Below are 14,821 nucleotides of genomic sequence, written 5' to 3'. Positions count from 1 at the left end.
GCTGCAAACATGTTGGCTCCTCCAGGAGAAGTTTTGGCAGGTGAATCTCCTCTGTTGCCATCCGATTGTAAAACCTTCCACCATTCTAAATCATTCATCACGACTCTTGAATGCTCTGTGATTTTGTTTCATTTCTTCTTTTTGTTTTGGTTTGTTTTTGTTTGTTTATTTTACAAGAGTGTGTGTGTGTGTGTGTGTGTGTGCGTGCGTGTCCAGACTCAGAGCTAGTCATGCAAACCGTTGGATCGGTCAGCACCAATTCCTTGTGCACACTGCCAACAGGCCGAAGTAACTACCTCCATGCACTTTCTTATACATATGTTTTAGATTGTCTGAAACACTTAACTTGAATTTTATAATGGAAGACATAGCGCGGGCTGGGATTGGGCTGAAAAAAACCTTGATATATCGATATGCCAGAATAAATAATAAAAGCTGAGTGCCTGCGTCATTATGCCTACTGATATAGACTCTGCAATGCCTCCGTTCAAATCGAATCATTGCAAAGCGCAGGAAAACAGACGCAGAACGGAAACAAAAGGCTCGGATGACAGAAACAGCAGAAGCTGCAGACCTATGATGTCAGAGACCCACGGGGAAGCCATGCCGATATTAGACCCTGTCTTGTGATTTTGTTTTAACCAAATTTTTACCCTTGTGACTGTGGGGAATGTTTAATAAACCCTGTATCGCTGCTGTTGGGCAGAAACCTCTTATCTCCATATTCTAACTTTTTGTGTTTTTTTTATTAACGCTCTACGTGATCATACTACAATGTCACACAAAAGCATCAAAAGTAGCAGATCCGCAAACTCGTTTTGAGCTTGTAGATCTGCTACGTTTGAATCCTGAAAAGTAACAGTTTTGGACATATGTTGCCCGGGGTCGCCCAGGGGTCTGCACTTTTCCCTCTACACCAGGGGGAGGCAACCTTAGGCACGGGTGCCAACATCACTGACACACTGGCATACGTGTGAGAGAGAGGAGAGATGTTTTTGTTTTTAATTTTCTTTATTATTATTATTTTATTTTTTATGCCTTTAATATGGATAGGACAGTGGGCTGACAGGAAATGGGGAGAGAGATGGGGAGTGACACGCAGCAAAGGGACACGCTGTCAGACTACATTCTAGCCTTGGTGCCTGGACCGCTACGCCAGCGGTCCAGGCAGAGAGGAGAGATTTTTATTTTTAAATCATTTTATGCGGTCAATTAAATGAAGTCACCTAATTTGCAGCAAATATTACATCCTGCACATAATTCTACATTCATTCAAACTCTGAACTATGACTGGGAAGGGAGTTTGGGAGATAGGTGGGTTATTGCTCTGAGTCTAATGATCATTATAACAATGTCCTGATGTGAAAGAAAATTTGTCAAAAGAAGGCAAAAGGTTATATTTGTGGGCGATATGTTGGAATTATTGATGGGGTGTCATTAAAAGTTATGTTGACATGGCACACTGACTATCTAGAAAATAAAAACATGGCACTTAATTTCAAAAAGGTTGCTGACCCCTGCTCTACACAAATCTCTTCACTGAAAATAGCTGATCTACAAGCTCACAACGCGACATGCCGTGAGCTTGTAGATCTGCTAGTTTTGCAGAATGTATGCCAATTTTAACAGAATGTTTATGACATAATAACCAGAAGAGGAATGCTATGGGTTTCATGTGGCAAGCCGTAGTTTAGAGGGCAGGTAGCCGTCTGGTGATCAGAAGGTCAACAGCTACCCCCCGAGTGCTCACCATGACCATCTGAGCACCCATCAGCTGGGAGAAGAAGCGAGAACTGCATTTTCCCCCATGGGATTAACAAAGCCCCCCACCCCAACCCCCTCTGCCCGCTTGTATTATTGTTTGTTTTTATGTTACTTTGATTCTCTATTAACGAGCTGCTCAAAATTAATTGCCCCTAGAGGGATTAATAAAGTTGTTTGAAGTTGAAGTTGTTTGCCCCGCTCTGCATGGCTTTCAATGTGTGACTCATTATGAACTATCTCTAGGGGATTCCATTGGTTGGAACCTCTTGGGGGAGAGAAATACTTAAATGAAATTAAAGTCACATGCCACCATGTCAATTTTCAAACTAGAACTCTGATCAGTCAGAAAGAGGCGACCCCCACCCTCGTGGTCACAACAATGATAACGAAAGGATTTGTGCATGGGCAGTGAGGAAGAAATGATATGACTGCTCGTATCTAACCTTTATATTTTACCATCACTTATAATACTTCTACACTGCATTATGATATTTGACAGCTTGTAAGAGCCTAGATGTCTCCACTAGGCCTAATAATAGCTATTGTTTTGGTACAGCCTACCTTGTTATGGTTCAGTTTGTCCTTGAAGCAGCTAACAGTATAACTATGCTCTCTGCTCTGTGCTCTTGGCAGAACTACCGTACCACTGACTTGAGTGTTATTGTATTTCTCCCCATGATATCATGTACGCACATAAAGCATAATCATCACCACCTAGAATATTGTCTCGACTCCTATATATGTGCCTCATCGATTGCTGACTGATCCAGAATTCCACGACAGCAGACAGACATGCACGTCACGTCACATGGGGCCCTGAAGGGCCGTCCAAGCACTATAACAATAACAATAACTATAACTATAACTGCACAGTATTCACCACTGTTTTTGTTATAGTTGTGGTGTGGACTCTGCCATCCATTTGAGTTAGAAAGGATTTTTAAAACAAAATCTTTATAGTTATAGCTATAGTTATAGTGCTTTGGTGTGGACGGCACCGTAATGATTAACTCCAGGCAAAGGCTCCTTGCAAAAGTCTCTGGAACTAGAGACGATGCGCGACTTCAATGGCTTTGAATTCCTTGCATCTTCCTCATCTTGCCTCCTCTGAGAACCAGACAGAGTCTAATAGCGGTGTGGCTCCCCTGTGGATCACAGACACTTCGTGTGCCAGTATGTATGATGTCTGTCATCTATTACGTTCAGTATCTCTCGACTATAGTATATGCGGGGGTAATTCCTTGGCCTATACTGGCAGCGTGCAAAGGGAAACTTGGCGCAGAACGGTCGTCCGGCGAGATTATCCAAACAAACAAACAAACACACAAACCCAAAGACAGGCAGAGCAGACCCTCTTCTGGATGGCTCGCTGCCTCCTACAGAGCCCACGCTGTGAAAAATCGACAGAGGAAACCGTTTTCGACAGGCCCTGAAATTGGAGGCGAGGGGGGGAGAGGAGAGGACAGGTGGGTGGGGGGGGAGTGGAGAGTCTGGGAATGGGTGCGGGTGCGGGTGGGGCGGTGGGGTGGTGGGGAGCGAGCACAATCCACAATCCACAAAAGACCAGAGAGACAAAGACATGTGGATTTCCGAATCCATCTCCGAGCTGTCAGGCTTGGCGCTCGACACGCTCGCAGCCCTAGATATTTCTCTTCCAGTCTAATGGCAAACAGATGACATCTTCATTAACCCATTGAGACCGGGAAAGCATTCTGTGTCACCAACATTTTAGCCACTTTAACCATGTTTTAAAGACGAATCCACAGAGCGCTCCCCTAGCGCAATCATAACTGCGGTGTCAGAATGCACACCGCAGCAGGAGTCTGACACCGCAACGCTCTGTGGATTCGTCTATACTTTGGCTATTCAAAAATAGCAGATATACAAGCTCATAGCGCGTCACTTCGTGCCGCGCTACGAGCTTGTAGATCTGCTATTTTAGAAAAATCGTGAATATATGTGCAAATCTTTACATTTTTAAAGCGAATTTGTTTAACTCAAATCTTTGCTTCTGAGGGTACCTGGAACAAAATATTTTGAGATGGGGGTCTGCAGCCAAATACATATACTTTTGGGGGTTCTTGACATGAAAAGGTTTGAGAACAAAACCACTGACATACGTTTTTTTCAGAAAACCGTTAGGATTTAGAAGACATTTGTAGAATCGGCCTCATGCAGGTCTAAATGGGTTAAGGTGACACACTGAAGAGGAAGTGAGAGTGGAAACAATGGAAGACTAAATGGCAAACGTGAAGAATGTGACTGTCTGTGTGATTCTGCAGGGACGGGGAGACAATTCCCTTCAGCTGCTTTCTCCAGTCGCCGCTGGAGCACAGACAGATCTGATACCAGCGAGACAAGCACGGCGTTTACATGTAGGTCAGGCCCTGTTAGCAAGAGTAATAGACTAACAGGCCCGCCGGTAAGAAGAACAAGAGATGTATTTCATTCCCCCTTTTATTGCGCGGTAATTCTTTTTGAACGGTGATTGTGCGTGTCTGTTTGTCAGTGTGAGTGTGTGTGTGTTACCACTGCAAGACCACAACTAATGTGTTGTGATGTGATGCCTGATGTAAATACCGGTAAGCCTACTGTCATGGTTCTTAGGAAACAGTGCATACGACTTTCTGTCTTAATCTTACCAATGAATCACCTTATTGTTTTTCTCTTTTATTAATCAGGCCCCCATTAACCACGTTTTATGGCTGACATTTGAATTCTCGGCTCATTGACTGATTCGTCATTGTTCGGTTTAAGTGTTTAACAGCAGTTTTGAAAGGATTAAACGCAGCAAGTTGATTGTAACTGATAAAAAAACTGGTCATAAAGCATAACACTAAGAATGAGCTAGTGGAGTATATCCATGAGGGAGTGACTGAGTGTGTGTGTGTGTGTGTGTGACTGAGTGGGTGAGTGAGTGAGTGAGTGAGTGACAGAGTGGGTGTGTGAGTGAGTGAGTGGGTGTGTGTGTGAGTGAGTGGGTGTGTGACTGAGTGTGAGTGTGCGTGCGTGTGCCGATGTTGCTCGCATGACACTTACTTGAGCAGGTGTATGAGAACCCTGGCATAGCCCTGCATCATCTGGGGCTCCAGGTCGGGCAGCGTCACCAACTCATAGAGCAGCTTGATGAACAGGATGTGGTCGTCTTTGCTGAACCTGCGACCGTACAGCTTCAGAAACCTGAGGAGAGAGAGAGAGAGAGAGAGAGAGCAGGGAAGGGAAGGAGAGAGTATACAGTGGGTATGGGAAAGGACTACGGAAAGAAAGCCATAGTAACAATACTGTTTTTTGGTACACTCCTCCCGAAACACATGCACCCCTGTTAATGTAGTAGGATGTACTTCCACCAGATCCTCCTCCCCTACTACTACCTACCTCCATTTATTTATCTATTATTGTCACCCCTTTTTCTCCCCAATAGGCTCTGTGCACAGCAGCCATATAGGAAAGAAATCGGGCCTCTTCCTTACTTCCTTCACGGGTGTTACCAATGATACTAATGAAGGCTCTGTTCCATTTGGTGTAGCACAGTCAGGGGTTCTCAAACCTTTTAATTTCAAGGACCCCCATAACTCTGAGAGTGTACAAATGGAACCCGTAAGGGTCCATTTGGTTCCATTTGTACACTCTCAGAGTTACACACCCGTAAGGGGCCATTTGGAACCCCCTAAAAGGAAAAACTTCGAGACCCACTGGTGTAGCAGAGTGTTTCCAGTGAGCCAACATGCACAATATCAGCACCCTGACTCTGTTAGACCAGGATGGAACAGAGCCTTCATTAGTATCATTGGTAACACCTTATTTAGTCGTTAAGCCAATTGATTCTTCCCGACACACATTTATGTGCGTTGTCACTGTTATTGTCCCCTACTGGCTCGGCCTCCGTCCTACTCCTCCCACCCAACACTCCCCGCTGACAGGTGCCGCCCCTAGCCCGTATGTGCGGTGCGCCGGTGACAAATATCACCCTCCACGCCCTCCTAGCCCGAACACGGGTGTGTTCGCACAGACACTCGATAAAGCCGGATGCACAGCAGTGGATTTGAACCCCTTGACTCTGCAGTCAGACACAAATAAACAAACTCACTTCCATCAGCGGTTAAAGAATTAGGTGATCTTCTCAATGCCAGGGACCTCTTTAATGGGATAAGGGATGTTGTGCTCACATACTCCTTGTGCACATAGGCTACATGCCATAGCGATTCAACATGGCACCTTTAGAGGAGTAGTTCAACCCCAAAATACTTTTTTTCTATCGATTAGTCACCCCATGGACACTCGCATTCCTAAGCCAATTATTTGATGACCACCAGCGGTTCAAGTAGGAGACACAAAGGAGACTCTTTGTGTCTCCTACTGGGAACACTGGTGGTCAAAAAAAGTCATTTTAGGGCTGAACTATCCCTTTAATTTAGCTACTCAAACGAAACCCAAGGCTTCAAGTGCCAAGTGGATGATTCAAGGCAGGGCAATTCCTTCATTTGATTTACAGTAGCAGACAAGGACACTGTGAAAACAAAGTATAATTGTTCATTACACAGTAAAATCCTCAGTGTTAATTGAAGCCAGCGTATGGAACCATACAAGTAGGGTGTTTTTCCATTTGTACCCACTCTGGATAAAAGTGGGACTGAGGCTTTTACTGTGTACTTCTGCTTCATGGTGTCTTATAACTTTCCCAGCCTTTGTAGCCAGAGAGATGAAACATATAACAGATGGATAAAATGACTCAGGAATTTACCAAAATAGAACTTGAAGTGATAGAAAGCGTGTGGGGTGTGATAGGGCAGAGACAACAGTTATTTAAGCTGACTGCAGCACTTATTCTCTACATCGGCATAGCATTTAATTAAAACGCCTTAATTTGACAGTGAGGAGGAGGGGTCGACACAGCCTCACGCTGGGGTGCCAAACTCGGTTTATAATTACTGTTCCATTGGTTTTGTTAGAGTTTTTCACAGTTTTTAAGCCCAACTATCATCATCAGCTCTTATGAAGTGAGACTAGTGCAAGGGTTCCCAAACTTTTCAGATTAAAATAATCATATTTGAACTGGGGACCGCCCCAAAATAATCATATTTGAACTGGGGTCCCCCCAAAATAATCATATTTGAACTGGGGTCCCCCCAAAATAATCATATGTGAACTGGGGACCACCCCAAAATAATCATATTTGAACTGGGGACCGCCCCAAAATAATCATATTTGAACTGGGGTCCTCCCAAAATAATCATATTTGAACTGGGGTCCCCCCAAAATAATCATATTTTATCTGGGGACCCCCCAAAATAATCATATTTGAACTGGGACCCCCCACCACCACCGTGACAAGCACTTGGAATTGTAGGCATTACATTGAGTTTTTGACTCAGTTCCACAGGTTTGCCTTTTTTTTTACGTAATATTTGACAATTTGGCCAATTTGGTTTTAAAAAGGTATATAAAATGTCATTAAATTGTCACTTTCGAAATGTGCAGATACCCTAGAGTCTAGGGCAGCGGTGTCAAACTCACGGCCCGCGGGCGTTTTGCGGCCCACGGAAAGGTCCCTGGCGGCCCAGGAAATACTTTTAAAAATAGTAAATTGATACTACATCTAACAGACATAGAGTCGGAGTTTACATTGCCTTGCTGAGCGTCCAAGCAGATCTCCCCCACTCCGCCACTCGCTGCTACTTGGCTTTGTCTCTCCCCAGCTGTGGAATGTTGTGGCTGATTGGCTCGTTAAGAGTCTATTCAACTACTAGTCGAGTAGTAATGGCTATACTCTTTGATCCTCACACAGGAGTCAGACTCTCTCTCTCTCTCTCTCTCTCTCTCTCTCTCTCTCTCTCTCTCTCTCTCTCTCTCTCTCTCGGTCTGAAGCAGCAAGTGACTTAGATGTGTTAAAAATAAATCTATCAAAGCTGCTTCTTTTATTTTTCAGGAGCTTGTCCAGTGAAATCCTCAGTGTTAATTGAACTCGGAGTGGATTTAACATTCTATCTGGGGAAAGCATCTGTGTCATTTTAAGATTTATTTGGCTATTCAAAAATAGCAGATCTACAAGCTCATAGTGCTGCACTGAGTGCTGCACTGTGAGCTTGTAGATCTGCTATTTTTGAAAAATCATGGAAATCTTTACAAATGTCTCCTAAATGCTAACAGTTTTCTGAAACACTTATGTTGCTATAATGTGGTTCTCTAACTTTTTTATGTCTATATTATATATATATATATATAATAGGTAGTTAGAAGCATTAATCATATATGTGTTAAAAAATAAATGTATCAAAGCTGCTTCTTTTATTTCTCAGGAGCTTGCCCAGTGAAATCCTCAGTGTTATTTGAACTCAGAGTGTATTTAACATTCTATCTGGGGAAAGCATCTCTGTAATTTTAAGATTTATTTGGCTATTCAAAAATAGCAGATATAAAGTAGATCTGCTATTGTGGATCTGCTTGTAGATCTGCTATTTTTGAAAAATCATGGAAATCTTTACAAATGTCTCCTAAATGCTAACTGTTTTCTGAAACACTTATGTTGCTATAATGTGGTTCTCTAACTTTTTTATGTCTATATATTATATATATATATATATATATATATGAGACATGAGAACGCTCCCCCCTCCCCACTTGCTGCAGTGAAACTCCTTCTGTAAAGAACAATAGGCAAGCAATTGAAGCCATAGCCATGTAAAGCCATGATGGACAAAGGGAAACCAGTTGTACAGTTGGATGACCCAGACTGGGTTCGAGATCTTGCATTTTTGGTGGATATAACAGAGCATTTAAACGTGCTTAATGTAACCTGAGAACAATGGGTTAGGGTTAGGGTTAGGGTTACTCTAATAAAGTAAAACTACTTCAAATCTTTACTTAGGTACAGTACTTGAGTAAATGTAATTAGTTACTTTACACCACTGTTCTATAAATGTAATTATTTAGCAACCCACACAAATTACCAGGTATTGTTTAACTTCAAATTGAATTATTCTACTTAAAATGGTTTATAATAATAATTATAATTATTATAATTATTATTATTGTTACAAATTGCATTGTTTGTTTTCTGAGACAAGTTTAGACAACAGATTGAAAAACAATGCTGTATAACTGAATGCGTGAGCGCGCATGTGTGTCCGCAACTGGTTCCTGCCCACCTCAAGTCACAATTTGACCAATCTTGCCCGGACACCAAATTGAGTTTGACACCCCTGGTCTAGGGTATCTGCACATTTCGAAAGTGACTCCACTAGCTCATATAGGGCCTAGACTTATACTGTTATTACTGTATGTTGGTTTGTTTACTGTTGAGTGAGAAAACAATATTGCACATTAAGCTATAGGCTAATCATCTGGGGACCACACAAAATAATTTGGGGACCCCCCTGCCCTGGGAACGGGGTTCCGACCCTCAGTTTGTGAACCACTAGGTCTAGTAGTCTAGTGTAGCCTACTTTACTTACGAGAATAGTTTCCGTGTCCAGAAGGAGACCCCTGGCCACAGCTCCCTGAGGAGGACAGCTCTGGACAGGTTGGCTTTGATTTCAGCCAGCAGCTCCGTGGCCTCTCGGTCCAACCGAGAGGAGTAGGGCAGCAGGCCATTGTACACGACCTCCTTCTGGGGGACAAACGACCCCGACGGCTCGGCGGCCTCTTCCACCTCCATGTCTTCCACGGTCATAAGTATCGGTCAGTGGTCACTTTGTTTATGAATGAATTAATGAATAAATACAGCTTGAAATGATGCGTCCTCCCGCGTATAGCAAGCAGAGCGACGGGCAGGCTGTCACTGTCGCCGAGGTAAAGGAAAGCAAAAGTGTGTCACGCTAATCAGCCTGAGCCTAGGGTTACGGTGACACTAACACCACGGGCCGGCCGCCTCCACTCTGACCTGCTGGGGCAAAGCGATGCGTCACGACGCGCTCCAAGGGTGGCGATTTATCCAGGTCTATACCACTCAGGGGTCAGCAATAATTATATCCGTCCGCGCACGCGAGACTTGTCCCAACTTTTTGATTAAGTTTTTACACACCATTATAATGTTATTATTTTGATCATAAGACCCAATTTACTGTATGTCAAGTCTCCAGGCTTTCTTTACAATAGCCTATGTATGACACTGATTATCATTTACTATGACGCTATGGCATATTAGGAGTCCACTGGTACAGTGGTTTTCAAACGTTTTAATTTCAAGGACCCCCTGAGAGTGTACAAATGGAACCAAATGGACCATTACGGGTCCATTTGGTTCCATTTGAACATTCTCAAGAGTTTATAGACCTGTAATGGTCATTTAGGGCTAGTGTTTGTCTAGCTCTGATTCATAGCCTTGAAGGAGTTCCCCTTCAAGGCTATGAATCAGAGCTAGTGTTTGTCTACTCGTGTTGTATGTCCATTGCAAAAATATATTTTTTACAAAAATGTCCACCACAAGCCAACATAGCACCCACCACCTTTACGCACCATTGGTCTGCACCACATGCTAGATAAACAAACACTCACAGGCCAAGCTATGGGTGCAATCTTTAAGGGAATGTATAATTGGGCTTTACTATAATATAGTAATCATATTATGATTAAGTGTCTTTGGAAGAAAAGGCCTTCTGAGAACGACATTTCCCAGGAGCACAGGGGTTAATCTGTAGTGTAATAGGATAATCTGATAACTGGATTAATTCCCTTCCCCCGTCCCACTGACCATGATAGGCTACTGTACAGTTACACCCATCCAGGCAGCAACAACCAACTGTACTTCTTCAGCTAAAATAGGCCTATTCACTTAATAAAAGTAGGCTTATTAAATAAATCTGCTCTAATGTTGGTAAATACTGCATAGGCCTACCATATCTACTATTCTCCCTGAATTAGAATTATTTGTAGGCTACTAATATTAAAAGTATGTATGTTGCAGTGGTGGACAGTAACTAGTGCATGTACTCAAGTAGGCCTAAGAACACATTTGAGGTATCTTTACTTTAGTGGAGTATTTCCAATTTCAATACTTTTGCTTCTACTCCACTACATCTCAGAGTCAAATATTGTACTTTTTACCCCAGTACAATTATCAGAACACTTTAGTTACTAGTTACTGTGTTAGTTATATTTTGATTATTATTACAAAACACACATTAACCACTTTAGCCCTATACACCTAGACTATTTGAAAATAGACAATCTACAAGCTCACAACTCGTCACATTTTAGTACTTATACTTTTGTTACTTTAAGTATATTTTGATGCCAATACTTTTGTGCTTTAAATTTACTCAAGAACAATTTTGAACACAGGCCTTTTACTTGTAACAGAGAATTTCTATACACTGTGATATTGATACTTTTACTTAAGTAAAATATCTGAGCACTTCTTCCAACCACTGCAAATGCTCTGCTTCAATGCCATGTGTATCGGCAGTTAATAGTCTACCCTCCGTCTGCTGATGAAACGTCTATGAATAATTAATACAGCTAAAAATAGAAATTGCTCCTCCCTTGCAGCAGCAGTCCCCATGGCTCTATCCATCCCACCCAGCTAGCTGCCTTGGCCCGTGACGCTATATTGTCCCTGGCCGGGCCTGTTATGTCTCTTGGCTGAACATCCTTCCGTGTGCAATCCCGTTACTTTAAGCCCAGGTAATTCAATGAGCCATATGCGTATACAGTGTGGAGCCAGCAGCAGGGAGGATGTCAGAGCCCTGGCCGGGAGCCATATGCAGGTTCGCTTGTCACTGCCCCCTGGGCTTCACAACAGAGAAGTGCACAGACTGAGAGAGACCTTGTGGAGTTGAGTGGTTTAAATCCTCAGTGAAATGATTATGATGAGGCTATTGTTGCTTTGCAGCCCCTAGCTGTCTGAGCCTTTGTGTTAAGCTGCTTGATTGTTGGTGGGCTCTTGTCTCACCCACCCCCCACCTTATGCTTGCCACATGTCCTTTTGTTGTTGTTTTGATTTATAGAATCATCCGTTGTGATGCTAAAAACTCTCTCTAATTACAGGTGGTGACTTCATTCAGTTGGGTTATTCATCTATAAGCAAGCTCTATTAAAGGTGGTGACATCATTCAGTTGGATTATTTATCTATAGGCAAGCTCCCTATTAAAGGTGTTGACATCATTCAGTTTATCTATAAGCAAGCTCTCCATTAAATGCAGTACTTAACATCAGCAAGAGGTCACATGTTACGAACAAGATCCTGTATGAGGGAATGGCGCCATGGGTGAGCGAGAAAATAGCAGCCAGGAGAATGAGACTAGCAGGACACTGCCAAAGACAAATTAGTGCTGTGGGAACCAACACATGGGCATCGCTCATGAGGACGTCCCACACTAACATACGTGGATGTACTGAAGAATGATGCAGGAGCGCAAAGTACCAATGAACCGCCCAGATGTATGAACCGGGATGACTGGAAGCAACGATGGAGGGCTCGTCTTGATGACGACCTAGAGAGAAATGTGGGTCACTTCAGTCAGTCAAATTGCTGCTCTGTAAGCAAGTACAAGCTCAGAGAACGAGATGTCCCCAGGCTAGTGTCACTTACGACATGTTCTGAGAGGTATCAATCATCCACTCGTCATAGAGAACATAGTACCTCTGCTCAGGCCACTATAAGTGGCCGAATGATACGACCTTTAAACACATTTGAAATCTGAGGCTTTTTGTACTCTACAATGGGAACATGCTGCCAATTGTTCCAAAAGTGACTGCAAAATCCTGAAAGGTTGCTGCTATTTGTTTCAAAAAGCTTTATACCAAGCTACCCTTGCCAACATGTAGCCTACTGTATATATAACTTTCTAGCAAATGAACATTAGTGGTTTTGTAAGCCAGTTTTTCCCACGTTGCAATGTGACATAACTGTTTACATAATGCTGTACAATGCTGTAATTGACATGTGAGTCATAAGTGATGAATAGGAACAAATAGACATGACAGACAGTTGTACTGACATGCTGTATCCTTGGGCCTGCAGTATACCTTGATAACAGAGTTAGAGCACATGGCATCAGAAACATAACAATATTATGTACCGATACTGTGATTTAGGTCAAGCCTCGTGCATGTTATGACAATTTCAATATTTGTATATGTTTTGAACCACTTCTATCTTTGCATCCATCTATCTATCTATCTATCTAGCAGAGGAAAGTGACAGGAAAGCTCTGAAAATGCACCACCCACCTGACCACGTAACACTTGTTAAGTGGTCAGATGGGTGGGCCGCGAAAACGTTCAAGATTTTCAAGTGGTCACTGATTCAGAAAAGGTTGAGAAACATTGATCTACAATATCTATATCCAGCCTGATCTGTCTGTCTGTCTGTCTGTCTGTCTATAGCAGAGGAAAATCAACCGGAGCCATAGATTTGGACTGAGGACATATTTAAAGCAGGAAGTCATATAGTCCACATGGCAGAATCAACATACAGGTTTAAGTGTCTCCCTGTAGACGTGGCCCCGCCTCCCTGTAGACGTGGCCCCGCCTCCCCTCCAGCCTCGGACCTGACGTCCATTGATTCATCCATTAGACAGACAGACGGCGCCCCACTCTGACACACGGCAAACAACACCTGTTTTCTCCACGTCTGCCTCTCAGGCACTTCAAAGTAATGAGAGAAATGTGTTGCCAGTTCCTGTTGTGAGGTTTCTAGAGATATGGTAATGGTGAAATGCAATTTCATACGCGTGTGTGTGTGTGTGTGTGTGTGTGTGTGTGTGTGTGTGTGTGTGTGTGTGTGGATGAGTGTGTGCGTGTAGGCTTGGTGCTCATGCATGCAGGTTTGTGTGTGTGTGTGTGTGTGTGTGTGTGTACATTCACGCATGTGGTACACGTACACATTCATGCGTGTGCAGGTATATGCCAGTGTGAGTCTGTGTGTGTGTGTGTGTGTGCGTGCATGAGCGCGTGCATACATCTGTGCGATTCATTACCGCACAAGTGGAATCTACAGATGGAAAATGTGATGCAGGACGATGCCTCTTTGACTCAGCAGGGGGACCGTGGAGAGAGGACAGACAGACGGAGACAAAGAAAGACAGAGAGACAGGCAGAGAGAAAGAGGGACAGCAAGAGAAAGAGAGAGAGATAGAGACACATAATAGGGCAAACAGAGAACAGATAACAGCATCTACGTCTCACAGAAGTGACTGTGTAAGGAGAGGCTTCACAACAAGCGGGTTGGGGGTTTGAATCTTGGTCCTGGTCGAAGTTATACTGTTATACTCCAGTACATTCTTACTTAAACCCCCATGGCATCCGTACTGTGGGGAAAATCTTCGCAGGAAAATAGCAGATCTACAAGCTCACAATGCGTCGCAAAGCGACACATTGTGTAGACACATTGTAGATTGGCTATTTTTCAGCAAAGATATTTAATGTAGAGCGAAAATACAATAGAGCCCTGAGGGACTTAAGTGCTTAACTCTCACGCACAATTTGGTTCTGCCAACATTACTGTAAATAAGCTGCCCACCATGTGCACGCACACACACATATGCATGCATGCATGCTCACCCAGGGCATGTGTTTAATGTTAAAAAATGATTTACAGCAACATTTTCCCGTTTTTGCTTTTAAAACATCGGAAAAACTTCTGTAGCCTCTGTGTGTGCGTGTGTGTTGCTCTGTGTATGTGTGTGTGTGCCTTAGGAGGTTGGAGTGGAGAGTGAAAATGATGTGTTTGGGACTGGGAAACCTGCATCCAGACATCAACACGCACGGACGCACACGCGAGCACACACACACACACACACACACACACACACACACACACACACACAGAGAGAGAGAACTCTCTCCATCCAGCTGCGTTTCTCTCTGGGAGATATGCAGTCCTGTTCATCGCCAGACAGGCGGGTAATAGATGGCCCCCGCTCCTGCCCGGGACACACACTCAAACAAACACACTCACACACACACACAGACACACGTACACACACACACATACTCATAAGAACTTGCTACACAGAGCCGTTCGTATGCCGGGGTTCAGTTAAGTTTTTCTCTATCATCAATTCCTGCCTATTGCCTGTCAGATCTCCTCCCCGTACCTCTCCGGATGACAAATTA

General features: G+C 43.4%; 1 protein-coding gene across 1 annotated transcript in view; it reads right to left on the bottom strand.

Annotated features, from left to right (window-relative positions):
* Nucleotides 1–9,418, bottom strand: part of LOC311060215 (proteasome activator complex subunit 4B-like) — a gene marked incomplete at its 5' end in the record, with an annotated part of 80,993 nt that extends 71,575 nt beyond the window's left edge. The window contains 2 exons of the mRNA XM_084078348.1: nt 4,804–4,944; nt 9,216–9,418. Of these exons, the coding sequence (XP_083934474.1) occupies nt 4,804–4,944; nt 9,216–9,418 (344 nt within the window). The remainder of the gene's footprint in view (nt 1–4,803; nt 4,945–9,215) is intronic.
* Between the last annotated feature and the right edge of the window lie 5,403 nt (nt 9,419–14,821).

The sequence above is a fragment of the Gymnoscopelus microlampas genome (genome assembly GCF_963454915.1).
Source record: "Gymnoscopelus microlampas genome assembly, chromosome: 14".
Taxonomy (NCBI): Eukaryota; Metazoa; Chordata; class Actinopteri; order Myctophiformes; family Myctophidae; genus Gymnoscopelus; species Gymnoscopelus microlampas.
The sequence above is the reverse complement of the archived record's forward strand: the minus strand, read 5'-3'. Positions and strand labels throughout refer to the sequence as shown.